General features: G+C 48.6%; 10 protein-coding genes across 10 annotated transcripts; 6 read left to right on the plus strand and 4 right to left on the minus strand.

Moving 5' to 3' along the window:
• Positions 1–713: 713 nt before the first annotated feature.
• Positions 714–3967, minus strand: EI90DRAFT_3293903 (mitochondrial outer membrane translocase receptor TOM70). The gene is made up of 13 exons (XM_039067405.1): positions 3672–3967; positions 3193–3616; positions 3084–3133; positions 2883–3030; positions 2663–2809; positions 2489–2598; positions 2371–2434; positions 2131–2317; positions 1877–2076; positions 1624–1819; positions 1489–1569; positions 1177–1429; positions 714–1123 (listed from the first exon to the last, which is right to left on the minus strand). The coding sequence occupies exons 2-13, from the start codon at positions 3533–3535 to the stop codon at positions 1031–1033; spliced, it is 1872 nt and encodes a 623-aa protein (XP_038908922.1). The 5' UTR covers positions 3536–3616; positions 3672–3967; the 3' UTR covers positions 714–1030.
• On the minus strand, positions 3643–5490 carry EI90DRAFT_3088013 (peptidase family M48-domain-containing protein). The gene is made up of 6 exons (XM_039062248.1): positions 5308–5490; positions 5008–5245; positions 4701–4954; positions 4370–4647; positions 3884–4316; positions 3643–3829 (listed from the first exon to the last, which is right to left on the minus strand). The coding sequence occupies exons 1-6, from the start codon at positions 5445–5447 to the stop codon at positions 3715–3717; spliced, it is 1458 nt and encodes a 485-aa protein (XP_038908923.1). The 5' UTR covers positions 5448–5490; the 3' UTR covers positions 3643–3714.
• Positions 5491–6240: 750 nt separating this feature from the next.
• EI90DRAFT_3088015 (mitochondrial carrier) lies at positions 6241–7883 on the minus strand. Its single transcript, XM_039062249.1, has 8 exons — positions 7742–7883; positions 7630–7687; positions 7522–7577; positions 7373–7472; positions 7009–7313; positions 6791–6956; positions 6612–6744; positions 6241–6561 (listed from the first exon to the last, which is right to left on the minus strand). Exons 3-8 carry the CDS (start codon positions 7573–7575, stop codon positions 6522–6524), a joined length of 798 nt encoding a protein of 265 aa, XP_038908924.1. The 5' UTR covers positions 7576–7577; positions 7630–7687; positions 7742–7883; the 3' UTR covers positions 6241–6521.
• Positions 7884–8996: 1113 nt separating this feature from the next.
• On the plus strand, positions 8997–10695 carry EI90DRAFT_3021861 (membrane transport protein-domain-containing protein; the record flags this gene model as incomplete). The annotated part of the gene is made up of 4 exons (XM_039057708.1): positions 8997–9013; positions 9073–9478; positions 9541–10442; positions 10500–10695. 4 exons carry the CDS (start codon positions 8997–8999, stop codon positions 10693–10695), a joined length of 1521 nt encoding a protein of 506 aa, XP_038908925.1.
• Positions 10696–12052: 1357 nt separating this feature from the next.
• Positions 12053–13944, plus strand: EI90DRAFT_3282620 (membrane transport protein-domain-containing protein). Its single transcript, XM_039066907.1, has 4 exons — positions 12053–12075; positions 12131–12536; positions 12594–13492; positions 13550–13944. Exons 1-4 carry the CDS (start codon positions 12059–12061, stop codon positions 13743–13745), a joined length of 1518 nt encoding a protein of 505 aa, XP_038908926.1. The 5' UTR covers positions 12053–12058; the 3' UTR covers positions 13746–13944.
• Positions 13945–13998: 54 nt separating this feature from the next.
• Positions 13999–17428, plus strand: EI90DRAFT_3159133 (glucose inhibited division protein A-domain-containing protein). The gene is made up of 14 exons (XM_039066219.1): positions 13999–14338; positions 14399–14596; positions 14652–14707; positions 14767–14977; positions 15038–15339; positions 15399–15501; positions 15551–15646; positions 15704–15853; positions 15904–15957; positions 16012–16421; positions 16479–16528; positions 16579–16688; positions 16746–16903; positions 16964–17428. The coding sequence occupies exons 1-14, from the start codon at positions 14185–14187 to the stop codon at positions 17087–17089; spliced, it is 2178 nt and encodes a 725-aa protein (XP_038908927.1). The 5' UTR covers positions 13999–14184; the 3' UTR covers positions 17090–17428.
• On the minus strand, positions 17145–17801 carry EI90DRAFT_3088045 (uncharacterized protein). Its single transcript, XM_039062250.1, has one exon. It carries the CDS (start codon positions 17776–17778, stop codon positions 17506–17508), a length of 273 nt encoding a protein of 90 aa, XP_038908928.1. The 5' UTR covers positions 17779–17801; the 3' UTR covers positions 17145–17505.
• A 679-nt stretch (positions 17802–18480) lies between these two features.
• On the plus strand, positions 18481–19665 carry EI90DRAFT_342130 (uncharacterized protein). The gene has a single exon (XM_039067505.1). It carries the CDS (start codon positions 18775–18777, stop codon positions 19369–19371), a length of 597 nt encoding a protein of 198 aa, XP_038908929.1. The 5' UTR covers positions 18481–18774; the 3' UTR covers positions 19372–19665.
• Positions 19666–19803: 138 nt separating this feature from the next.
• Positions 19804–20572, plus strand: EI90DRAFT_3088053 (uncharacterized protein; the record flags this gene model as incomplete). Its single annotated transcript, XM_039062251.1, has 1 exon — positions 19804–20572. A coding segment is annotated over exon 1 (245 nt), but the record flags the coding sequence as incomplete, so codon positions are not given.
• Positions 20573–20658: 86 nt separating this feature from the next.
• EI90DRAFT_3088054 (uncharacterized protein) lies at positions 20659–21430 on the plus strand. Its single transcript, XM_039062252.1, has 4 exons — positions 20659–20987; positions 21029–21172; positions 21212–21344; positions 21367–21430. The coding sequence occupies exons 1-4, from the start codon at positions 20740–20742 to the stop codon at positions 21388–21390; spliced, it is 549 nt and encodes a 182-aa protein (XP_038908931.1). The 5' UTR covers positions 20659–20739; the 3' UTR covers positions 21391–21430.
• The last annotated feature ends 4667 nt before the right edge of the window (positions 21431–26097 follow it).

Below are 26097 nucleotides of genomic sequence, written 5' to 3' on the forward strand. Positions count from 1 at the left end.
CGCCATTGATACCTGTTGTCATGCATATTTGATAAATCTGCCCTCAAATTTCTTGGTTTCCTAGTTACTCACGTGTGTATACCTCTTACAACGATCCCTAAGGATTTTGCCCTCATGCGGTACCCTCCTACATCTTCGTGACTCTTCTGCAATACACCTTTGTTCAGTTGTGATTTGATTCATGAGTACAATTCTTCGTTTCACATACTCGTCACTATTCTCTACAAGAGCGGTGCTCATGGACTCTTCAAAGTTATGTTTACGACTGTGACCCCAACTAGTTAAGCCCCAGATTGACAGACACCGGGCTGGAGGTTGGCTGGCAGTACTAAATTGAACCCATTCTACGCAGACGTGCTCAATTAGCGCCAATAATTTGCTTCGCTATTTGAATGAGGGAAAAAATAGTAGCCAGGGCAGAACAGAAAGCTTGACAAAAAGCTTAGCAGGGTACCAAGGCGACCGCGGTCGAACCCAGAGCAACGGAGGGATTTCCATGCATGGCAAATAGATCCGCCTGCATTGACGCATATGCTTGGCTTCTGCATATGTGTGACCGGGCAAGCGGAATAGCATTAAAACCCAACGGGAGCCTCGAGTTGAGTCAGTTGGATTGATTTCTAAGTCCGCTCATGGTGGACAGGACGATGGGAGGTGGATGACCGTGCGTCAGGCTTCCTTGGCAGAACTTCCAAATCAAACAATCAACGAACAGAATTCACCATAAAGCAAAAGATGTAACATAGGATCGACATTGCTAGCGAAGAAAACGCGGACCGACCAATGAACTGTAGAACCCAACTTACAGCAGGAGAACCAACCATTGTTAACGTGCTGCACATCAGAATGATGGCTGAATTGGCAAATGCCCTAGGAGTGGGATGCATTGTTGTAGCGAATGAAGATGAACATAGATACAGCGGGATAGATAGGTGACGGGGGAGATAGATGCCAATTAATCAAGCAACTAGTGGGCCACAAATAATGAACTCGCCCGTGTGCGAATTCGGGTTGTAATAGAGTAGATGTCTCAAGCAACACCTTGCATAGAGCGGGCTAGCATGCTAAGCTGTGAAGCCATGTCAGGGAAATCTTTAATGAACTGAAGCTGAGCTTGTGTAGCCTGGATTAAAATCACTGAGTGAGGGAGTAAAGTAAAGTAACGACAATACCCACATATTTGAAGGTCAATGCCTGTTCGAGCTCGGCTTCTGTTCTTGCCAACTCCGCATGCCTGCCGAAAAGTACAATGGCTTCCTCCAGGTTGCTTTGCTGTAAAGTAAGCTGCGCGAGAGTGGCAAGTGCAGAATCGCATTCCGGGTCAATCTTAAGTGCCTCTTTCAGTAACGCCTCCGCTGCGAGAATGTCATTGTTCCACTGGAAAAGAGCGAGGGCTTTGTTAACCATTGGAAGAACGTTGATTGGTTTTCTTCGATCGAGGATATAAGCATGGTGTTTCAAAGGTGTCAAGCTAGACAATTAGCTCACTTCTTTCGTTCGATCTCGATAGCTCTGTCGAACTTTTCAACAGCATCTGTAAACCGCTGCTGGTCAAGCAATAGTTCGCCACTTGGACACCGTCAGCGCTTGACGCCGTGAGCTGAGCATCTACAGGTGCCTTACTAGTAGTTAAGGGGTTCGCTCTTATGAGGAAACATTTTCATTGTTTTCCTAAAGGTTGCCATGGCTGCTCCAACTTGATCGGTTTTATATTGAGCGACGGCCAACTGGATATGACTGAAAACGAAGTTGGGGTCTAGTTGCGAAGATTTAATGTAATCCCCCTCAGCTTCTTTGAACTGCTGCATGATGAAGTTCACTGTTGGTATAAGCCGGGTTATTTGATATCGGGGAGGAATGTAGCATAATAACTCACCCTGTCCACGGTGATAGTAAGTGTCCGCATCATTTGGCGCGTGTTTAATAGCTTCCTCAAAGGCACGGAAAGTAGCGTCGGTGTCACCAAGTTCCATGTGAACGCTGGCAATCTTCACCCAAGCAGGGATAAAAGTCGGCACAAGCGCTAGTGCAGCCTCGAAATCAGCCTTGGCATCCTGGGATTTTCCAATCAAGAATCTGAACCCTTGGTCAATTAAGTGCAAAGAAAAATAAAGGATTCTTTCGACTGACTTGAAGGTCCCACGCAGAGTAAAAGCTTGAGCTTTGCCAACGTCCCAAGACTCTGATATCCCTTGCTCGATCGACTCATTGGCAAGTGTAAAGGCATGGGCATAGTCCTGTGCTTCTAATGCTTGATGGGCGTGAACGAGTGTCTGGTCTCCTTGTGTGCGGGCCGCAGGTAGCTCCGGTAACGGTCCTGCGGGAAGCAACGTTCATCCTTCGGTGAGGTGTCGAGATAACATGACTTACGCGGACGGAATGCGGCAAGGTAGGCATGAATGAAAGCAAAGGAAGGTAGTCGTGGCTCACGTTTCTAAAATAAGTCTGTTGGCGTGGCAAATACGGAGATCGCTCGGATAACACGAACGGCCATGGTTTCTTGGGCTTCTCTCTGTGCAACTTTTTTTAAAACGCGTTCAAGCGATGCGCTGGTAGCGTCATTTTGGAATTTATCAAATATCGTTGCCGCCGTAAAATCTGATGGTGGAGTAAATGATTACACAAACCGTTCGCATTCAACCCGCAATGATGAATGGCCCACCTCGTAGTGATTCGTGGAGCCGTCCCAAAGCTTCCAGGGCAGTTGCCCTGCGGTTGAGAGCTTTTATGTACTTCGCATCGCGCTTGAGGGCCTCATCACAATCCTGAACTACTAGCTCATATTGGGGTGGCGAAAAATTGACGTAACCTAAAAGAAAATGGGTTAATTAACATCACGGCCTAATCACCCACAACAAAACAAAAGGGGAAAAAATGCACACATGCTGCACGATTACTGAAGTAAACTGCTTCCGGGGAAGGCGAAATCTCAATTGCTTGGGTGTAATACTCGACAGCGCGGACGAAATTCCTTGCGGAGTAAGCAGTATTCCCCTTGGTTTTTAGAGAGTTTGCCGTTGAAAGACGATCCTAAAGGCAAAATAAGCCCTGGTCCATTCAGTTGACCACGATTTCCATCTGACCTCTTTCGATAGCGCTTCAATCTCGGCTTGGGTGAATTTTGGTACATCCTCTGTAGCCCATACATCAACAACAGGGGAGAGAATTCTTGTAATGGGCATAAACGCTCACCCTCTTTTGCTTCGGTCACTTTGTTTTCTTCGGGAGCCGGGGGTTTAGGCGTCCGTTCCTCCAGAATTGGTCCATCTTTCTCGCCAACCTTGCTCTTATGCTTTCTCTTCTTTTTCTCACCCCCTACACCACCCTTCCCTGAATCAGTGTCACTCTTCCCCTTTTCCGCAGAGGAGTCCCCTCTTGTTCTCGGTTTAGTTGTGTAGAGGTAGTATCCTGTTGCTCCTGCCGCTATGACGGCAACTGTCACGCCAACTGCGACAGCCTTCTTGTTCTCAGATACAAAGGATTGAGCATGCGATACTAGAGAGTCGCCAGAGGACGAGGACTGGGCCGCCGGCATCTTATACGCGTCCTCGCAGAGATGCGAAGCTGCCGGGAAAGCGCAGGCCCAAAATACAAAAACACGGCTGGATTCTTTCGGCTGATACCGAGACGTGTGAAAATGAGTGCGGAAACTCATATTGAACATCGCCTACATAGTACTATTAACTAGCATTAATACTGGTTTTGTCCTGTAGTTTACAGCTCCTTCTTGGCCGAAGCTCCCTCACGAAGATTCTTCTGACTTCGAAGATCGTCCATCACCCTTAACCTTTCTGGAAGCGTGGGATGCGAGTGGTGATATGCGGAGTAACTAGAAGACAAGATTAAAAGATTACGGCAACTGGTCGACAAGGCCGATACTTACAGCCAGTCAACCCAAACTGACGATAGGTTCTCCTTGTGCAGTCCAATAAGTGCTTTGGCGAGCCTCTCGCCCATGTCATCAGCGGCAACACCATCCGTAGAACCGTCTTTACCCTCTGTCGCAGCCTTCTCATCATTATCTGAAACGTCCTGTTCAAAAGCGAACTTGTCGGCTTGCCACTCGAAATATCTGCTAACGGCATTCATTGCCATGGTCAACAGCGCTTCGACTGGGGTAAAAAGATTTTGGAAAAGCATGAATGATATAATGATTGGGGGGTGACGAGCAACGGAGGTTGGGAATCCGAAAGATGTTAACAACGACGCGGATTGGAGGAAAGCTGGGAAGGCAGAAAAGAGGAGAAGAAGGTGGACTTCTGAGATGATCATCAGTTTGAGGGGATGCGAGTACCACCAGTGGCCAAGTTCATGCGCTGTCCAAACAGAATGTTTAACGCTGGGTAAAGTCGTAGTTATTCAACCATACCTAACACTGCCTCGATCTCTTCTGGGGCACTTTGTTTGATCAGCGTATCGTAGATTACTATATGCTTGCTCCATGGAAGACCATAAAAGTAGGCATTAGAGTGAGCACTTCGCTTTGAACCATCGATGACATAAAGATCCGTTAGGGGGAATTTAAGCCGGGACGCCAGCGCTTCGATGCGAGTCCGAAGAGGACCTTGTGGCAAGGGCGAAAGCTTGTTGAACAAAGGCTGGATCACAGTAGGATAAAGGACCACCATAACAAGCTGGAAGGCAATTCTAGATCGCACGACTGTAAGACAACGGTGCGTATACGGAGACGAAAGACATACAAGAATGACATCAGCCAGGGAATGAATCCGTCTCCGGCCCAACGAATTATCCACAGAAAACCGGCTAAAAAGGGACTCCCGATGAAAAATGTGAGGGCCCAACCCTTGAGGGTGTCGGTGATGAACAGTCTGACATTCATTTTGTTGAATCCGTGCTTTTCTTCAAGAACGAATGTCTGATAATACGACAGTGGCAAGAAAGGTATGGCCGAAGCAAGGAGAAGTATACCCATGAAAAGGATTGACTGAGGTATCTAGATTGAAAGGGATTCACCAACTTGGCATGCGCTGTAGCATTGCAACGTACCTCGTATCCAACGTAGCCCCACTTTGTCAACCACTCCCCAGCGATTTTCCAAGCCCAGACTTGGGCGCCGGCATATATCAGTCCTATCCCCAGGATTTCACCAAACGCGCTGTAGACAAACGCAAACCGCGCCTTGTCTCGGCCATAGTTCTGCGACTTCTGGAACGTCTCCCCTGGAAAATGCTGGGATAGAGCAGGGGGAGGAGCCTCCCTTGAGTAATAGGGATATTGTCTGCTCCTTTAGAAGTGCCATGACCTTCGTACCGCCGCCACTCTAATAAATTCGACCATAAAACTCACAGAAGATAGGTCTCCAAGACGTAGACGCCCAATGAAAAAAGCACGACAAGATTCTTCCAGTCGACATCTGCGTCAGCTATTACTTTGGCATAGTCTTGGATGCAACGGAGAGGACTGAGGATTGCGTCAAGGAAGGACATGTTGATTGCGGCAGCGCAGAGTCTACGTGGAGGCACAGCCACATGTCAGGTTTCCGTAGCTTACATAAGTTTACCCGCCCACATAATGCTACGTGATTAAATACGTGCCCAAACGCACCCCACCGTTGTATCACCAATTCATTCAAAGCCTCGATAACTAAAGAAGTCACTTCCTCTTCATCTCTACGTGAACATTCTGTATACGTAGGCAGGACTCCGGTCTCTATATTAGATACGTTAGACGTCCAAAGGTTGCGCTTAGGTACTACAGTCTTTATCATACAGGGACTAGTAATCTGCCCAAGCGTACGACCTATCGGGACCCACGGAGGCCGGTAACCTGCCTGGGGACTAGCTTATAGATGCGTTGTACCATTCCCATCCCCTGTAGATTCATTGATACCTACCAGCCATCTCCTAATGGCACGAAGTTGGCTGAGAATCATCAGCGGGATCCCACGCACTGTCGCACGCACTTTACTAAGCTATTCCATGGACTCCTAAGCATATCCCAACCACGGTGATCAGGTGTTTTGAGCCATAAAGTTGTGGTGAGCCAGTCACAAACGAGGGGGACGCTTGGGACTCGGAGATCGGATAATGGCTCCAAAACGTCTATTGTTGCCATGCAACTCTGGAATAGAAGGGCGGGGTGCACGCGGTGCAGCCGGTGACTCTTCGATCCGACCTTTGCTTCGGTGGCTTTCTCGGAAGCTCAGAGATACGATTACTGCTGCCCAATTAGGTTCCGCCGCTCTCAGATCGCCTCGAATACTCTTCCTTAGTTATGGACCTCTTAATAAAGGCATGATAATTTGATTCCTGATGAAGCTATCCTACCACCTGCAAGCACACCATGGGCCCTAGTCTTTGAGCCACAGATCGAAGCTGAAAACAACCCTGTCACTCAGAAATGATTTATATATACTGGGCAACCTCGTGAAAATTGACGAGCCTAATGCTCAGCGTCTATCCGTTTAGATGAAGAAATCCATCTATATCAAAGCACGCAACGTTTGGGCATTGGAATGCATTTTGAATCGAATCACTGAATTAAGTCGGATTCCAGTTGTTTTATAGTTCTACCAGGGGCCTTTGCGAATTTTTATTCCACCTGTGAGATCAGATGAGGTACGACAGCCAAACAAATTCACGGCAACCTACAGATCCATAAACAGTTTCCACAAAATACTGAACGTGATACTTTGACACCCGTTTGCTAACAATCTTGTCCCGAGACCACGGAAGAAAAGCCCTCGCAACCCGTCGATCGCGATGACGGCTTTGGCGGCTTCGGCTACACGGAATTTCAGAATAGGGGCACTAAGTACGGAGATGCTTACAGTATGACACTTGGGTCTCATTTACTTGTCGGTATGTCTTGACCACCCGCAGAGAGTTCGAAACAGTATCTGAGGCAAGAGAGGCACAGGACCCAATTGCAGTTTGTCGGATGAGGAGTTGGTGAAAATTATGATGCCGCGGAAGATTGACGTCCAAGAGATTGTACTGGGAAATCAATGTAAATACCCAAGATTGGGATGAGCGGGAGAAATCTTACGACGCCGAACCAAGGGAAGTATCCAACAACAGTGGCGGCGGCAGTCGCAACAGCGCCATACCATAAACTACCGATCCCGTACATTCGCACTCGGACTTTCAGTACCTTCCAGCCATTCCCACCTTGTACCTGTAAAGTTGTCTTGGCAGTGTCGATGGGTGTGAGTATTATGCGGAACATGGCAGTAAAAATAGCAGCTAAGAAGCTCTTAATGGGGGATGGGAGTGCGTCTAGGGTTGGACTTGATTTGAGAACTGCGAAAATGAAGGTATTCGACGCAGTGTCCCCAAACCGGGATACAGGGGCTTGAACCAGCGCGGTCAACTTCGGTGGCGGGTATTCCTGACCAGGGCTCTATACATACCTTGAATGATCGCTGCACTTATCCCCTGATAATAACGGCCATATCCTCCTTCAGCGAAGAGAGTTGTCGCCGCGACCCAGAAGGGCTTTCCGAACCGATACTACGATGATGTTAGGGTTTTGCAGGAGTGTGCATAATCCCAGGCTCACCTGATAGTTCATTATGGTACGCAACGGCATGAAGATAAACACCTGCAGCACCATGGCTATAGCCTGTGTTAATTGTTTGGTTCCATCGGGATCATAGGGATAGCTCACCGAGAGCTCCACTAAGACCACCTCCGAGGGCTTTCTTTAGGGCTTTTCCAAAATTAAACTGTGAATCCACAGGTCAGCCTCGATATGTCGCCAATGAGCCTGTGATACCGACTAACTCCAGGCCGAGAACTGACACCAGCACTTATGATGATGCCTAGTAGGACCCCGCATGACAAGGTAAGAACAATTTTCCAGGCGATGGACGCCCGAGACGCCTTCTGTTCTGCTGCAAGTCCTCGGATGGAAGCGACGACTCCCTCCTCATCTCTAGCCCTGTCCCCAGCAGGTCCATCAGCGCCCGTTGCTTGATTGTCCTTCGTGGCGGAAGTTGATCCCAGGAGCGCTGACTGCTCATTCGAGCCAGAAAGGAGCGGTGTCCTCTCATCATCCATGCGCACTCCTGTAAGCGGCTTGGCAGCGCTTGCATGAGAGGACATTGGTTAAGAATTGTGAAGCGGATGCTCTTTCTGACTTGGAGTGCTGTTTATCTGGTGCAACTTCGGAACGTAGCATCATTATTAGTAAAAAGAAATTACGTGTGCTTATTTTTATTTTGTTTTTCCACGTTATAATTTGTACGTGATGCTCTTTCCTCTTTTGTGATACAAGTCACGCTTTCTTTGGCTTCACTCCTGTTTTACTGGTATAATCTCCAGAATGTGGTCCCCGGTTGTTGTACTCTGTATTGTTACCCCGCGGCCGCGTTTGTACGTGGCAGTACGGCTAGCCTGACTTATTACATCTGCAATATGTGCAAGGTAAGGCTGTCTGGTTGGCGTGATCGGGGTGACAAGGTCCTCTGGGTTGTGATGTCTGGTTTTTAGTCGTGCCTGAGTATGCGTGGTACCGTGGAGTGTCTACGTCACTCCCTACGTGGGGTTCCTTCCCGTTAAGTAAAGAGAGGCTGGTCACCTGCCTAGCAGGGTTCCTGGTTGGGTGCTCCCGTTCCCTGTTCCCCGCCCACCTTTTCCTCGTGGACTAGTTTTTCTGCACCTTGATTATGCCATATTGATTTGATCCCTGTCTCTCCCTCTCTTTTCAGCCTCGGACTTCTTCAGCAGAACGTGTAAGGTGACCGTTTGGCGGCCACCCTTATATCATCTAGGTGACCCCAATCAGGAACGCATTGCAAATTAATTTGTCAAATTTTGGCTCGGGCCATCCCGATGAGAGGCTCCAAGATGTTGGAGTTTGCGAAAAACAGCCATCTTCGCAGGCTTTCCTCACCGGTAAAGACCCATGAAGTCTGATAATGCGTATGGGTTACTGTTGCTCACCGTTCTTGAGGTGCGCGAAGTGGTGGTCTGTCTGCTCGTATGCGCATTAAACGTAGACGATGGCGTCAGTCCATTTTGGAAGTATTCATTATGTGTTTCAGTGGCTGGTGTGTGCTCGCTGCTCAATCTTAACCCAAAACTGAAACGCAGTTGTTGGCTTGGACAGGGCATTGGCCCGCAAAGGGGTTCTCGACAAACTTACCCAGAAGAAAATGAACGTAATCAATATCTGGCTCTTCACCCCCTGTCTGCTATTTTCCAAAGTGGCCTTCTCGCTCACGCCGCAAAAGCTCAAGGAACTGTGGACCATCCCCATAATTTTCGTAATGACAACTGCCATATCTGGGATGGTCGCATCGATCATAAGCACTATGCTGCGCCTGAAGAGATCTCAGCGCAACTTTTGTATGGCGGCCTCGATGTTCAGCAATACCAACTCATTGCCGATTGCGCTCATACAGAGTATGGTGTTCAACATCAAAGGTCTTAGCTGGGGCCCGGATGACAACATTGATTCGATGCTCGGGAGAGGATTAGGGTATATGATTCTTTACGCGAATTTCAGTACGATAGTATGCACCGGCCTTCCTAATTCTCCTGCCATAGCCAACCTCTTGACTGGATATTATGACAGGCTCGTTGGTCGTACGGAGTTCATTTGCTAACCCAAGAGGACGATGAACTTACCCAAAGTGCACTCGAGCGAAACATTGGTGCACGCCCCGAAGGATCCTTGATGGTGGTACCTGGTTTGCTGGAAGTCGAACTTCGACCCCTATCTCCAACCCACCGAGCCCTAGTCCAAAAGCCAGCGGCGGTCGCCTCCCGAGACCAGGATTCGCCTAGACGGCAGCGCGAGTCGGGGGATGGATGGGGAAACAATCATCCCCATCTGTCATTCCAAACTATCACGTCGCCATCGTCAAGCATATGGCATTCTCGTGCCCGCCGAACACAGAGGGGATTATTAATATTCCTGAAGAAAGTTCACGAGTTTGCAACGTTCCCTTTGTATGCTTCACTCGCTGCATTTCTTGTTGTGCTCATCCCCCCCGTGCAGCATTTTTTGATGGAAGACGTTCCACCCGTGAGGGGCTTCCTAGAAAGTGCTGGCGCATGTTCGATCCCTATCACCATGTTAGTGCTGGGGGCGTGTTTTTATGACGACTCTGTACTATCCCCAGTCCCCCCTAATGAGCCCCGAACCCAGGAGAGCAACACGGAAGCGGAAGACTGCTTCCCGCCAGACCCAGAGCAACGTTCCGAATTGTCAGGATTAGTGCATAGGGAGCAACGACCGGACCTCGTCCCCAGCACCCGCACTGAATCTGTGAAAAAAACATTCAAGACTTGTACTTCTGATTTTTGGGCATCTTTCTCGAATTCGCGCAAGAAGAGATTAGAAAACAAAACCACCCCGGGGGAGACGACCACTGTAATTGTCTCGTGCTTGGCTCGGATGGTTGTGACGCCTTTGATCATCTTGCCACCGATGGCTGTGCTGGCGGCGTATGAGGTGCTTGATTTATTCAAAGAGTGAGTCATCCCTGCAGCCAAATATCATGAATTGCTTATTTTGTTCCTTCTCTGCAGCCCCGTATTTATCGTATCAATTGTCCTGTTGATAGCATCACCGCCTGCTTTGGCGCTAGCCCAGATTATACAAACCTTGTCCGGGGACACGTTTGAAAGACTTTTCAATCGAACGATCTTCTGGGCATACTGCTTGTTTACTCCCCCTCTCACCCTGTTTTACGTTGTCATTTCTTTGCGATTCATGCAGCTGTGACCATCGTTACCCCTTCTCCCTGTACCGCTGAGATGATTAGAATGATACCCTGCAGCCGTCATTCAGAGCGAGGCTTGATACAGTGACTATACCATTGTATGATCTGAGAGACTCTCTGTGCTACTGAAATATCAACATTTATTCACGACAACCGAGTGGCTATGGCGATATCGGAGCCTTGGAAGGACGAGGTTTGTTTTGTTACAGCGTTTTCTAAAAATTCTGTCTGATTCCCGACTACAACGGTTGATCCTACCCTTCACACTGCATGGCCATGATCAGACTGTGTCCTAAGCTTCGCCATGTGTTCCAGCATGCACAAAAGGCTCTGGAAATCATCAGGTTCTCCTCACCTGCTTCGATTCTCTCTGAAATAGCGACTATGTCATACAAGCACGATCTTAACTGTTCTCAACAAAGATGTTGAAATGCGAGTCACATGTATGTATGGACCGAACCGGAATATTTTGCAGGTTACCAGGCACCTGCCACCTGTTTTAGTTATTTTTCTCTCTTCATTTCTGGACTGCGAGTGAACCGCCGAAGCGGGTTGCCATGTTAATCTGAGCAGCACGAGACATCCTGTCCTTATATACATCTAGGGTGAGTTCTACGCCACTGAAGTGAAACATGAGCAGTAGTCAAAGCGTGAAAACAAAGGCCGAAAGCAACATTGTGTTCACCGTCGATCGCCCCAAAAGCGCCTCCTTCCCAAAGCTCTCAAAGCGTGAATATACGGTCCGGGGACCGCCAGTGGCGTCGGGCCGTAACTTCTAACATGCCAGTTGTCTTGAAGTTGCGGTTAAACTTCGGAAATTCGGAACAGACCGACTGGGTAGGAGTCTGGGTCAATACCATCGGACAGGAATTTCAGTATTTCGCTCGACCTCACGATGATGTGGCAGTGCTACCCTGTCATCCAGCCCAGTCATCGAGGTCCCAAACCGGAGATTACGTAACATAATGCTTTTCTTCGTGGACTTACCATTTCCATGAACTTTTCTGCACCTTGATTATGCCATTATTGATCTGATCGCTGTCTCTCCTTTCAGCCTTGGGCTTATCCAGTAGAAATGAAAGGTGCTCGTTTGGTGGCCACCATTATTTCAGTATTATCTGGGTGAGGAACTTAATTTGTCAATCCTGCAAATGTTGGGCGGTTACCAGGCTCGGGCCATCCCGATGATCCACCAAGATGTTGGAAATTACGAAAAACAGTCATCTTCACAGGCATCATGAAGCCCGATAGTGCGTATGGGTTACTGTTACTCACGGTTTTTGAGGTGAGTGAAGCGGCGGTCTGTCAGCTCGTATGCGCATTAAGCATAGACGGTGGTGTTAGTCCATTTTGGAAGTATTCATTATGTGTTTCAGCGGTTGGTGCGTGCTCGCTAATCTTAACCCAAAACTAAAACACAATTGTCGGCTTGGACAGGGCATTGGCCCGCAAAGGGGTTCTCGACAAACTTACCCAGAAGAAAATGAACGTAATCAATATCTGGCTCTTCACCCCCTGTCTGCTATTTTCCAAAGTGGCCTTCTCGCTCACGCCGCAAAAGCTCAAGGAACTGTGGATTATCCCCATTATTTTCGTAGTGGCGATTGTCATATCCGGGGTGGTCGCGTCGATCATAAGCACTATGTTGCGCCTGAAGAGATCTCAGCGCAACTTTTGTATGGCGGCCTCGATGTTCAGCAATACCAATTCATTGCCGATTGCGCTCATACAGAGTATGGTGTTCAACATCAAAGGTCTCAGCTGGGGCCCGGATGACAACATTAATTCGATGCTTGGGAGAGGATTAGGGTATATGATTCTTTACGCAAATCTCGGTACGATGGTATGCACCGGCCTTCCTAATTCTCCTGCCATAGCCAACCTCTTGACTGGATATTAGGCTCGTTGGTCGTACGGAGTTCATTTGCTAACCCAAGAGGAAGATGAACTCACCCAAAGTGCTCTCGGGCAAAACATTGGTACACGCCCCGAAGGATCCTCGATGGTTCCACCTGATTTGCTGGAAGTCGCACTTCCCCCAACCCAACCAGCCCAAGTCGATGGCCCAGCGGCGGTCGCCTCTCGGAGCCAGGATCCACCTAGACCGCACCGTGAATCAGAGGATGGGTGGGGAAGCGATCACCCTCAACTCTCATTCCAAACTATCACGTCGCCATCGTCAAGCATATGGCATTCTCGTGCCCGCCGAACACAGAGAGGATTATTAACATTCCTGAAGAAAGTTCACGAGTTTGCAACGTTCCCTTTGTATGCTTCACTTGCTGCATTTCTTGTTGTACTCATCCCCCCCGTGCAGCATTTTTTGATGGAAGACGTTCCACCCGTGAGGGGCTTCCTAGAAAGTGCTGGCGCGTGTTCGATCCCTATCACCATGTTAACGTTGGGGGCGTGTTTTTACGACGAGTCTGTACTATCCCCAGTCCTCCCTAATGAGCCCCGAGCTCAGGAAAGCGACACAGAAGCGGAAGATTGCTCCCCGCCAGACCTAGAGCAACCTTCCGAATTGACAGGATTGATCCATAGGGTCCCGGAGCAACGACCGGACCTCGTTCACAGCACCTTTGTCGCATCTGCGAAAAGAATATTCAAGACCTGTACTTTTGATTTTTGGGCACATTTCTCAAATTCGCGCAAGAAGAGATCAGAAAACAGAACCACTCCGGGGGAGACGACCACTGTAATTGTCTCATGCTTGGCTCGGATGGTTGTAACACCTTTGATCATCCTGCCACCGATGGCTGCGCTGGCGGCGTATGAGGTGCTTGATTTATTCAAAGAGTGAGTCATCCCTGCAGCCAAATATCATGAATTGCTTATGTCATTCCTTCTCTGCAGTCCCGTATTTGCCGTATCAATTGTCCTGTTGATAACATCACCACCTGCTTTGGCGCTGGCTCAGATTATACAAACCTTGTCCGGGGACACGTTTGAAAGACTTTTCAATCGAACGGTCCTCTGGGCATATTGCTTGTTCACTCCCCCTCTCACCCTGTTTTACGTTGTCATCTCTTTGCGCTTCATGCAGCTGTGACCATCGTTGCCCCGTCTCCCCTGTTCCTATATACTGGGATCCTGCCTACTGTTCCTACCCCTTTTGCTGAAATAGTTGGATTGATATTTCTCTACAGCATCCTGCTGTCACTCAAAGCGAAGCTTGATGCATAACATGCAGTAACTAAACCATCACCATTGTATAATCTGAGAGGCTCTGAAGTCTCCAAACGAATCCGACCGTCACCGTTTGCAACAAGGCGGAACTCGTGACCCGTTAATTTCTGACAAGAAGTTCCCACGCTCGTGCCAAAAAAGCTGCCCGACTAGCTGCATCTACTTTAGTAGGGGCTGTGATCCTGCCTACCAACTGCAAGCTTTTACACTAGCTTGGGTTTGGGTCTTCCCCATATCAGAGACATCGGGGAGTCCTTTGTGCGTATGGTTTTGTCATAACCGCTCAAGAGTGAAGAACTGGCATGTTATCCCCTGGGCGACATGCTCGGCGTCCATCATGGTTAGGCAAAGGCACGGGTGCATCTCGAATTGTAATGAAGCGCGGCTTTGCAATCCATTCAATCTACCCTGGACCGAACGTGGGTGAAGTAGAATCTTCGTCAGAAAAGTATCGTGGTCCGTCATCACGTCGGTCGCCTGGATAATTACCCTTGCTTTGCTGATGATTTCCCACAGTATGCGTCATTGGCGGTGGACATGCGGGATGTGAGGCTGCTGCAGCTTCAGCTAGAACCGGGGCTCGAACGCTTCTCCTTACCCAGAAACTCGATACTATTGGCGAAATGAGCTGTAATCCTTCGTTTGGAGGAGTGGGAAAGGGCACATTGGTTCGGGAAGTAGACGCACTAGACGGCGTGTGCGGTCGGGTTGCTGGTATCTGATCAATTACTTCATTAAGGGTGGCTTTTGCCTGACGTCAGCTTAACAGACAAAGCGGGGATAATGTTCCACATATTAAATAGGTCCAAAGGTCCTGCAGTATGGGTGAGAGGAAATGTGTGCTTTCTGTCTCTACGTACATAACCACCCATTTTCTACATTAGGGTCTTCGCGCCCAAATCGATAGGAAGTTATACAAGAAGCACATGCAAGAAATATTGTTTAATTATCCGAACCTCGATATCCGGGCAGCCAGCGTGCACGACTTACTCTGGGATCAACCATCTATTCCCCATGACACAGGGAATGCCGCCCTAGACAATCCCAATCCCTTCAAACCACCGGTTTGGGCCCAAGTTGCCGGTGTCCGTCTTGGTGAGATTTGCGACCTTGGTCGAAGTGCGGAGCTTCACACTGATTTCTGCGATGGTGTAGACACCGGCGAGGAAATTAAGTGCTCGTCGGTGGTCTTGTCCACAGGTACCTTCCTTTCCGGCGAGATTCATATTGGCCTTGTAGCCTACCCATCTGGGCGCATCAATGACCCGGCGTCTCCACCAGAAGGCCTATCCGCTTCTTTGAGAAAGGCTGGATTTCAGCTTGGAAGACTGAAGACAGGGACACCCCCTCGCTTGGAGAAAAACAGCATAGATTGGAATCATCCACAAATAATAGAACAAAAGGGCGATTCGGACGTTATACCGTTCTCGTATCTTACTGATCGTGCCGCTAACGAGGTTTAATATATTTTTGTGTTCTAGGAGTCGCTTTGCTGAGAGATAATTTTAATTCGCAGCATAATCAAGTATCTTGCTATCGAACACGGACTACTCCTGAAACCCACAGGATAATTCGAGATAACCTACATCTTAGCATCCATATCAGAGAGACCGTTAAAGGTATCATTTTTGCCTTTTGCATGTAAATTCTGATTAGCTTTATGTTTAGGCCCGAGATACTGCCCATCGATAGAGTCCAAAGTCATCAGGTTCACCGAAAAAGACGGGCATACAGTATGGTTGGAACCAGAAGGCTACCACTCAGGTGCGCCTTGGATTTCATGACTTATTGATCTCTCATAATTCGAAGTGGGGATCGTAGATGTGATATACCCGAACGGTATATCCTGTACTCTCCCAGCGGATAAGCAAGAACAAATGCTACGTACCATTCCGGGACTTGAAAATGTCAATATGATTCGACCAGGTTACGGTGTCGAATATGACTGTATCGATGCTCGAGAGCTCAAAGGTCAGATCCTTGGCCTCATTTTTGGGTCTCTGTTCACCTTCACCGTGCAGCAACTCTTGAGACGAAACGTATACCCGGATTGTTTCTCGCTGGTCAAATAAATGGTATGCCAAGGCTCGTACGTGTATTGTCTTGATTGCAGTGAATCCTTTTTTCAGGCACTACTGGATACGAAGAGGCCGCCGCCCAAGGCATTCTTGCGGGTGCCAACGCGGGACTTTCTGCGCTTTATCGATCGCCAAAGAAGCAGTTTGTACTAACGCGAGCGGATGGCTTTTTGGGAGTGATGGTCGATGACCTGATCTCGAGGGGCGCCGCAGAACCGTATCGCATGTTTACCAGTAGGAGCGAATATCGCATGACTATCAGAGCAGATAATGCAGACATGAGACTCACCGATAAAGGTTTATTTGGCTTTCCATCGTTCAGTTTCATTGCTGAACACAAAGCAAGTGTAGGTCGAACCATCGGAATTGTCTCTGATAGAAGATGGACGAAGTACGTCCAATCAATGGATGACCTGAAGCGGATCAAAACTTCGTTAGAACAGCACACATTGAGCCCCCAAGTTCGCAGGTCTGAAAAGAAAAGAATAGGAACGCTTCACTGATAACCTTATCTCAAGGGATGGAATGCCGCAGGTTTCAGGGTTGCCGCCGATGGGATTCAGCGAAGGTACTTTTTATTTTGGTCCTTCCAGCTTACGAAGGGCTCACTCTGCACAGTGCTTACGACCTCTTGGGTTTCCCGACTATCTCTACGCGAGATTTCGTTCCAATCATACCGGAGCTGGCTCAATATCATCCGCGAATCCTTGATCGAATGGATATTGAAGGTTGGAATTAAACCTATCACCTCCCAAGGGAGTTAAGAATGGGACTTTTGTCCATAGGTCGATACCGATTTTATCTCAAGCGTCAAGCGCATGACGTTAAAGTCTTCATGCAAGATGAGGAAATGACTCTCCCGTCCGACATTAATTACGGCGACGTACAGGGGCTTAGCTATGAAGTCCGGGAGAGACTCACAAGACTGAGGCCGACAAGTATTGTAAGTTGAGTCAGATCTATGGCTGCCAATGTATTGATGAATGTCCATGTACCCATACAGGGTGCCGCGAAGCGCATGGAGGGCATGACACCGACTTCACTGCTCCATCTCATTGGGTATATGAGGGGAAGCAAAGGTGTCACTTCAACGAAGGGCATGAGGGGGTCAGGCAATGCAGGATTGTAATGGACAGAACGATCGAGGTCGATGTCATATCATCATTATAATTCCATACGGTGCCGCACATTCGTAATGTGTGCTGGAGCCCATAAAATAAAGGAGTCTCGGTGTTCATGTCTTCATTTCAGTGCTTGGCAGGCCAGCTTTTCCGAAAGTCGTCGTCCCGCCACCATACTTTGTTCCTACTTCATTTTTCAGAGAGGGATTATCAGGCTCGACGATTTTTTATGACTCTACCTGCAACAAGTGCGCTCCCGTCGTCTCCCACCACAGGGGGCTTATCTTCTAGATGAAGATTACCAAAATTCCCCTCAACGGAGGCTATAATTTTGGCGCTATCAGGGGCAGCAATCTCCGTAGCTGTCTCATGCTGCTCCTTAGGCTCGTCCTCGCTGTCAGCGGATTCCTCGGCCCCCTCTTCGTCATCCGCAGACGATTCCTCGTCTTCGAAATCGAACTGATGGGGACAGACCATTCAACTCAACTCGTGAGATGAAGATAAGTGCACTCACCGGATCGTAAATCACTCGAATGATCAAGCTGCAGCTGGGACATGTGGCGATGTCTTCGTAGTTTTTGAGCTGAGCTTTGCTAATCTCGAAGCGATCGCCGCACGGACATGGGTAGTGAAAAACTCGCGCCTCTTCGTCCCACGTCATATCCTCAATCTCGATCTCATCATAGTAACCGCCCATGGTTTGCTCAAGTTTGTGACTGCAAAACAAGTCCCTTAATAATTAAAAGCTAGTCACATGGCGCCAGGATCAGAAAGCGCCGATATTCAAAACACAAAATCCTTGACGTTGGATATTCAAGTCGGATATAACCAATTGCCTCCCGATGTTTTATCACTGACGTATTGATAATATTATTCATAAATACAACGTTTTCCAACGATCGATTAGCCGTCGTATGACAAGGGTATATGCTCTTCTTCCCCCTAAAGAGAGGCTGGTCACCTGCCTAATATGCAGTAGGGTTTCTCCTTGCTAGTACTGGCGCTTGCCGAACATAACCCTGAGGACAACACAAAGGGCCGGTGCATCAAAATGGCCACGTACCTTCCAGCTCTGAATCGTCAGAAAATTCACCCGATGCGCTGACAGTCCAACTCATCCCCCTCCGGCACGGAGAAACATTACAGAGCTCGTGAGTAACCCTCGCAAGCCACTCCCCTTAACCAAGTGCCTTCGATGGCAATCTCACTCAGGGCCACATACGATTGCTAAGCAAGGAAAACATTTCCGCAACATTTTATGGTTGCCACGACTGATGCTCGGCTTGAGACACCGAGGAACAATACTCGACCACTATTGCTGTACGTTCCATCACCGGAGAAAAGGAGGGCTTCAAAGTGTATTTCACAACTTTGTGTGAGAAGAAATGGATTTTAACTAGATTGCCCGGTCTCGGATCGTGAACAGAATGCACAACGGAACGAAGAACCCTCGGTACAAGCGTTTCTTCGATATCAGGTAAGCACCTGGAAAGTACATAGCCAGTATAGAGTAGCAGCATGAAGTGATTGGGGAGACAGCGAAGATCCCAATCAGCTAGCCGAAACCAACAGGACGCCCTGAGTGTTCCGACTCGAGAAGCTGGCATGGAGGGGTCCAAAGGGCAGTATCGACACCACTGATTCGAGGCACAGTGTTGAGTATTCTGGCTACTTAGCATGTTCCGGATCATGCATGTACCGCTTTGGACAACTTGAACACCCGAATAGAGAGATACGCCAAGACATTGATATGGATCCCATGTTCTGTCCCACCTCCGAGACTACTTATTTCACTTGGTTGTACAACAAAGAAATTTGGACAAGTCGAAGGCTGGCTGCTCCAAACTTGTCCGAGTGCATGGTTATCCCTGATGCAATACACCCATCCAGAGGATCAGGTAGCCAGAAGAAGCTGAGGGTCATTATGGGGATACTTGGAGATAGCTTAGCCCAGAGAACTAAGGTACTCCCATCCTCGATCTCAGGGCGCGTTGAGCAGGATGAGCATACGCCAGCCAGTTATGATATGGATCAAGCCAAAATCGATGGAAAGGTCAAGCCGTGGCGTGTTGAACATCGCGAGTGGGTGATGAAACATGCATTAGTAAATAACAAAAACATATCAACTTCCGGGCGAGAGGCTTGCCTTACTCTGAGAGGGAATGCTATTGCACTAGCACCACTGTGTGGGAGGCACCCGCCGGCCCGGAGGTGGCAGTTATACTTAACCGGGAGGACCGTGCCGCCGGCAACCCACACGCTCGTGAAGGCCCGGGTATCAAGTTCCTGAGATCCATGCCAGATGAAAGTGAAGCGGACGAAGCACCGACGCCACTCTTCCGAATCGGGTATGTACATCGAAGAAGTGTTCCGTTCCCCCCCGGATCGGCGTGATGCCCCGGGTCTCTCTCTCTCGGGGCAATGATGGCCTCGACCGTGGCCTCCAATTTAAGTGCAGGAAGTTCCTTGAAGAGCCGACGTCGACGTCGACGTCGAGATCAGGGAGTTCGGTTGTGACCCACTGGGCCCCGTCCCAAGCTCCTTCACGCCCAAACCTTCTCTTCCAACTCCACCCGTTGGTAATCCACGAATCTCCTAGTACCACTTCGCACGGTCTCCCCTCAGCCTCTCTACCCAGTCTACACCTTACACTGAGGGCATTGACGGTTTCTTTATTGCCGAACGGCGGGAAAATACCAAGAAAAGGCTCTGCTTCCTTGTCCACCGATTCGCTAACATCGTCCTCACGCCAGACAAGAGTAGGAACGAGCTCTTTCGAGCGTAAGAACAAAAACCAGTGCCATCACAACGTCACGCTCTTGCGGCGGTGCAGGGTTCACCATGTACCTCGAATCGACTCGGAGCCAAGGCAAGTATCATGAGGGGGGACGTCTTAGGGCGGTTGAGGGGAGGGACGGCCTGGCAGTTGGACAAGGAACGCCAGAAGGCTGAGGACGCGTTGGACGAGGCGAAGAAGATGAAAGCGCTCAACGACCTCTACCAGGACGTTTCGACTCGCTGGGCCAACCCGAGAGAACTGCATGTTATCCTCTCTCCTCCCATCAACGCCGGCGTGAGATCCTCGGAATCCCCCCCTCTTCCTTGCTTCAAGTATCCGGATGACCGTCTTTTGAAGCTCAAGGGTTACCATTCCGGATGAGGAGAGTATAAACCGAACTTTCACGTGGCCATGAAGAACAACGACCGGTTCTTAAAGCGCGGCAACACCACTGGCCTGAACCGTCAGTCGCGCCGACAACATTTCCTCGTACTCCATCGACGGCCTCAGGTTTATCATCAGTGGTTCTAGCGACACACACCTTCCTCGCAATGATCCAAAGACAACGGAGACTAGCTCAAACCCCGGTCTTCACTGCATAGACGCTGCCTTTGATGGAAGTACGTACTAGTGGTTGAATTAAAAATCATTGAAGTTGAATGGGATGAATGCGTGTAGGCATTGAACCGGAGTTTCCCTTTCTCGATCTCGATAAGATGGGCGCTCATACTGCAGTCTGCAACAGCACGTGGCTTGCTCGCTGCTTTTGCTACACTAGTTGCAATACCCCTAAATGGCTAACGTACCCACCCCACACGACATTCGAGAATTAGGAACAGTCGCATCATCTCATTCATAGTGATCCGGTGCAACTTCTACATGCATATCTTAAAGATGATCTATAGGGCACGCCATGAAGAACTCGTTTCGATGCATGTTTTCATTCTGATTCACTGTTGGCCCCACGCCCTGAAAAGTGACTTGATCAGATGGATATGCCGGGAACACATAGTAGTTGCTAGTGGGTCTCTGGAATTGAGATGTTCGCTGAATGCTGCTGGTCATACTAGTAGAGTCATTTCTGAACAGGTTGATCGTTTGGCTCGCATGTACTGGGTCACTTCTCTGTAAAGAGGGATGATGAATGAATGATGAATGACGCATTGAGTAACGTAACACGGTCGGGAGGGGGGGGGAATAAACGAGCGTCCTACTTGGGTCACTTCTCTCTGTTCCATATTGCTTCGCCCTTGATCACTGGGTTCCGTGCGAAGGGAGATGGCGCCCCCTTCTCCATGTATGATCTGCAATTGTCCCAGAATGAGCGACCGTTGGGTGAATATGGTTTAAGAACAAACATGGAAGACCTCTTGTTCGCTGATGGGTTCCTCGCATACGGCGAGGTTCTGAAGGAGAGGACGGCGCTCTTCGTTCTGGGACATGTGAACGATTCGTCTTGTGTGCTAATGGGTTCGGAGGACAGAGTAGGGTTCTGGAGAGAATAAGGTGCGGTTTAACTGGTCGCTGTAACCATATATATTTAACAACCTATTGTACGACTTGGCGAAGCCATTGGATTCATGTGGTTCTTTCTTTCTTTTCTTTATTTCATACGCAGTGCGGGGAAGCATGAGGTACCTGAACGGAAAAACCACGTGGGTGGTCTTGTGCATGTGCATCCCCTTCCTGAAATAAGCTTGATGACTCGCTCGCGATCTCGCATTGAGTCGGACTGAACTGTATCCGCACGTGTTGTCGCGTAGAGTTAATTAGTATACTGCATCGTGGCTTATCACATGTAAAGTAAAAGTAAACTCATTTCTTACTTGCATGTGCAGCCGTCCCAAAGTAAGGCCGAAAAAGGTGGAATTCCTTTTCTGGGCCTAATATATATTGCAGTGGGTGTCGTCAGCAGGGATTACATATCTATCCGTTGGGCATTTTGGCGGGGATTGGGCGGGGATTGGATATTAGGATGGTATTACCCGCTTCAGCCACCTCACAGTATAATTATTGGGAGTCGGACTATCAGATGTGTGCCCGGACATCTCATTACTGCTATTTCGCAACCCGGTGTGAGCGTTTCATAGATGGGATGTCATTTACAGTACATAGAGCGCGCGCTGAGGGGCGTGGGAATTGAGTCCCATTTTGGGTCTGAATATTGTTGATATCGGATTTCCGCGTTAGCACGTGACAGAGCATACTTATCCCAACTACAGTACACGAGGGGACTTTCACAAGATCCGAATCGCCTGTTCTCTTCCTTATTTATTGATGAACGTGGGGTTGTTACCTCTGTGGAACCTCGAGGCATGGGAGCTTTGTGAGGCCCCTAACTTGAAGTCGATACCGGAATTGATGCAATTAAGTAGGAAAACTGAGCGGAAAGTTTTCTTGCCATCATTTGACAAGGGGAGCTAAGCGAGGGGAAAAAAGCAAACTTGAAAGAACCCCCCCTAGCTCTATACTATCAAGGCTGGTCACCTGCCTCAGGCTACTCCTTAGCTAGGTCGATCAAAATTGTGCGGATTGGCCATTGAATGCCCTGCACTGCAATAGTACTAATCTCTGGCTCATGCACTGCGATGCACATGTACAACAGGTTGAAAAACATGCCCTGAGAATCCTCCCATATGATGGATCGAACAGCTACCCGATTCGCTTGCTAACTCATTCGGACTTGAAGGTGGCGCATCAACGCGCCAGCCAAGAACATGAACGTCGTTCAAGCAGCTCACAAATGTCAGCCGTGCCTAGTATGTTTCATGCCATCATGTCCCTCAAGGCAACCATGAACATTTTCAGCTTTTCCAGCTCAAGCTCGAAAAATTGTGTATGCACTGTCACTAGTGCTATCGCCCGCGCGCCATTCCGCCACTGCACAAATCAAAAAAAAAAAAAAAAACTAAACTCGTCTTCCTATATACATCACGATTTCAAGAAGTCCTGCGGACCATATGATCAGGAAGGTTGATCAAATGTCCTAAATGGCCTCATGCAAGGGGTTCCGGAAGTGCATCCACACTAAGTTGAATAGATTTTTTTGACCAAAAAAAAAAAAACAATATTTCCAACTTCTTCACGTGGATTCACGAAACGGTTCACGCTTCGTCAGGCTAATCTCCAGAGATCATTTACAAATCTTCCTAGTAGACCTTTTTTTATTTTGGCTGCAGTTCGATGCTCCTACTCCAGACTTGAGCGCGCTTGCTGGGAGCGCACAGCACGGGCCCTTGGTTGTTTGCATGAGGCCATACCGCGCTGGTTTGCATGCACTGCCCCGGCTGAGAGTAGAACAGTTCAACTATCATCATCATAACTGAATCGATGACATCATTATACCAAGTTGAGGGTGTGGCTTACGCCACCCGTCTGTCACAAACCTCTCGGCGCTAAGAGCGTGAGAACGGAGCGAGAGTTGTGAGATCACGAGAAGCGAGGTCATGAGCAAGAAGATCACGAGCCACAAGTCACTGTTGATGAGCGACACTTGTGATCCCGGAGCTGGACTATGAGTAATGACTCAGTCTCAGCCAATATGCGTGAAGAACTAGATATATTACCTATGAGTAATGACTAGAGGTAATATACATAATATAAGTTACAATGATAAAGCAATGAGGGAATGTAACTAACTAACCTCAGTCTCAGCCAATATGCGTGAAGAACTGAGGGAAAAGGAAATGAATTCAAATGAATGAATATGTCCGTGGATTAGTCCGAAATAATATAAAAGAGAAAAGGTGTTGTGACTAAGTAGTCACGCTACCGCGGGAATGTGGCTGTCCGGGCGAGTTCCTCACCCGGATGTGGGAATGTGGCTGTATGAAAACTCGTCCGGCCTCCCATAGCACACGGTTCCTCCAACAGTCACAAGATCACAAGAAGTCAATTCAGGTTGGTGACCTGTGTTGACCAGTTGAAGAGTCTGTCTTCACTGGTCAACTCCTTATATACATGAATATGTGCTAAAACATGCGAGGTGAGACATATGAGACAAGAGAAACATACAGGAAGTCTTAAGCTACATGAGTTGAAATGGAACTGAGATATGCAGGACATGTGAAACCTCCATTAAGTCTGTCTGGGGTTACGGCTTAACTGTAACACCCATGCCCAGGTCATATGTGTCTGCTATTTGTCAGAGACCAGACTCGAGACGAAGGAATGTCTCCATAACGGAGGGCTTTGGCCTCAGCGACTTCTGCCAAGAGCGCTGTGCCTAGTGACACGTCCGTGCCCTAACTTACTGACTGGCACTTAGAACCTAGGGGGGTAACTCTAGTTGATTTTTCTGCTAGGGCGTAACCTATGTACAAGTGGGGTATATATATGGTTACAGCGGAGACGGTTCCGCAATTGGCGGAGCCGAACGGAGCGGAGCTAACGGGGTTAAGACATTAGCCGACTGAATATTACCGACGAGTCGGTTCGTGGGGTTAGCGGAAAGGCAGGCGTTAACCCAGAAACGGAAAGGAGGGATAGGCCCGAAGGTGGGCTCTGCAGGGCAGGCGAGTGTATTGCCCAGCGGAGGCGGGAGTGCGCTAGCGGACGTCGGAGCTGTCCGGAAGTCTTCGGGGCTCCGTACTTAGGGAGGCGTAGGTAATAAATTGAAATGAGGGGGTGGTGACCATCGAGGGGTACCGAGAGGTTTGCGGAATACGGGGGCTCCGAGGTTGGTGAGGGGGGAGCGGAGTTAGAACGGAGGGATCGGAGAGACCGGAAGTCGATGGCTGGGGATGGATATGACACTATTGCACCACCTTGGACAACCGATATCTACAGTGTTAGGCTGCTTATTTTTGACACCTCACTTTGCTTCTGAAGGACTTTCTTTCTCAGCTCGCAAAACTTGTTTAAACTGTATGGAAACTAGCAGAAAGGCAGCACTTTTAAGTACTTTACCAATGTATCAGAGCAATTTTGTGTAATTTTGAGTAATGAAAAAATTTTTTCTCAAAAAAATTGGCAGTGAATTAGGAAACGTGTTCAAATGATGTCCAACTGGTCCAAAATGACATGGATAGATGGTATTATATTTGAGTTGGTTACAAACAACACCAGTTTGTCTGTGCGGCATCGCAATCATGTGCTACCTGAGCATCAAGGTCCCTTAAGTCAAAATGCCTGCCTTAAATGCTTGCAAGCGCCAAGCACGCGAACAGAGGACAGGAAGCTCAAGGACATTTGGGAAGCGTCTTAAGCACTCAGATTTTGAGGGCGACTCCCCATCTGAATATGAGGACAATCCGGCTGCAAATTCAGACATCTCAACAGACTTATGCTCCGAGGGTGCTGATGCGACAGAGGAATCTGAAGAGGAAGACCATATAAGAAGCTTAGAGATATTTTACAGTGTCTTTGAGGAGCCAAGCCACCGAGGAGATGTTGAGAAAAGGACTCGGGAGGTATGTCCCATACACCCATAATGACCACTCAATATCCACTGTTCAAGGCAAAGCTCCAGAGCGCATATACTGGAGATTCCACTCGGACTCAGTATCGGGTGAAAGCAAAGTGCAGGGACCTAATGAAAGCGGCGACAACTTGTGATGCCGATATCCTCAGAAAGTTCTTGAGGCAGCCGGTCAGTCCTCATATCAGTTTCATTTTTCCAAGTGAGCACAACTGATATTTCTGGGAAGAACACCACAGAGAGAAGCTGAGAAAGCACCATCATGGAATTTGAAGAGAGATTCACACAGTTGATGCGAGGTTTCGAGACAATGAGTTTGAAGGATGAGATGGTACATGCATCTGTTACACACCATTGGACAGTATGCCAGAGCAATGTCATCGATCTCCCTGTAGGTCGGTGATGAAGAAGTCCCAGACGATATAGGCAGTAGCGCAGCACTGGAGGACATAGATGACAGAGAAGTGTTTGAAGATGGGACTTTGAACCGTGCCGGACCAGATACTCGACCACTTGCCACCACTGATGCGACCAATACAGAGCGCTCCACTGACATCTGCCAGTCCATTGAAGGCATTCTAACTGAAGAAGAACCTGAAGAAGATATCCTGGCCACTATACACAAACTTGTGAAACAAGCAACATGGATCACCTCAATGGCAACATTGAGAGAGATTATGGTCCTCACAGCGGTAGCTGGATATATACAGCTGTATCGAAAGCAGCGGTCCATTCCAGGAAGAAAGCACCAGAGACCTTTGCAGGCAGCAAGTCTTGTGGTGGCACAACACATGGGAAAGGGCCCAGCATTTGCACGT

The sequence above is a fragment of the Cantharellus anzutake genome (genome assembly GCF_015039405.1).
Source record: "Cantharellus anzutake strain C23 chromosome Unknown EI90scaffold_130, whole genome shotgun sequence".
Classification (NCBI taxonomy): domain Eukaryota; kingdom Fungi; phylum Basidiomycota; class Agaricomycetes; order Cantharellales; family Hydnaceae; genus Cantharellus; species Cantharellus anzutake.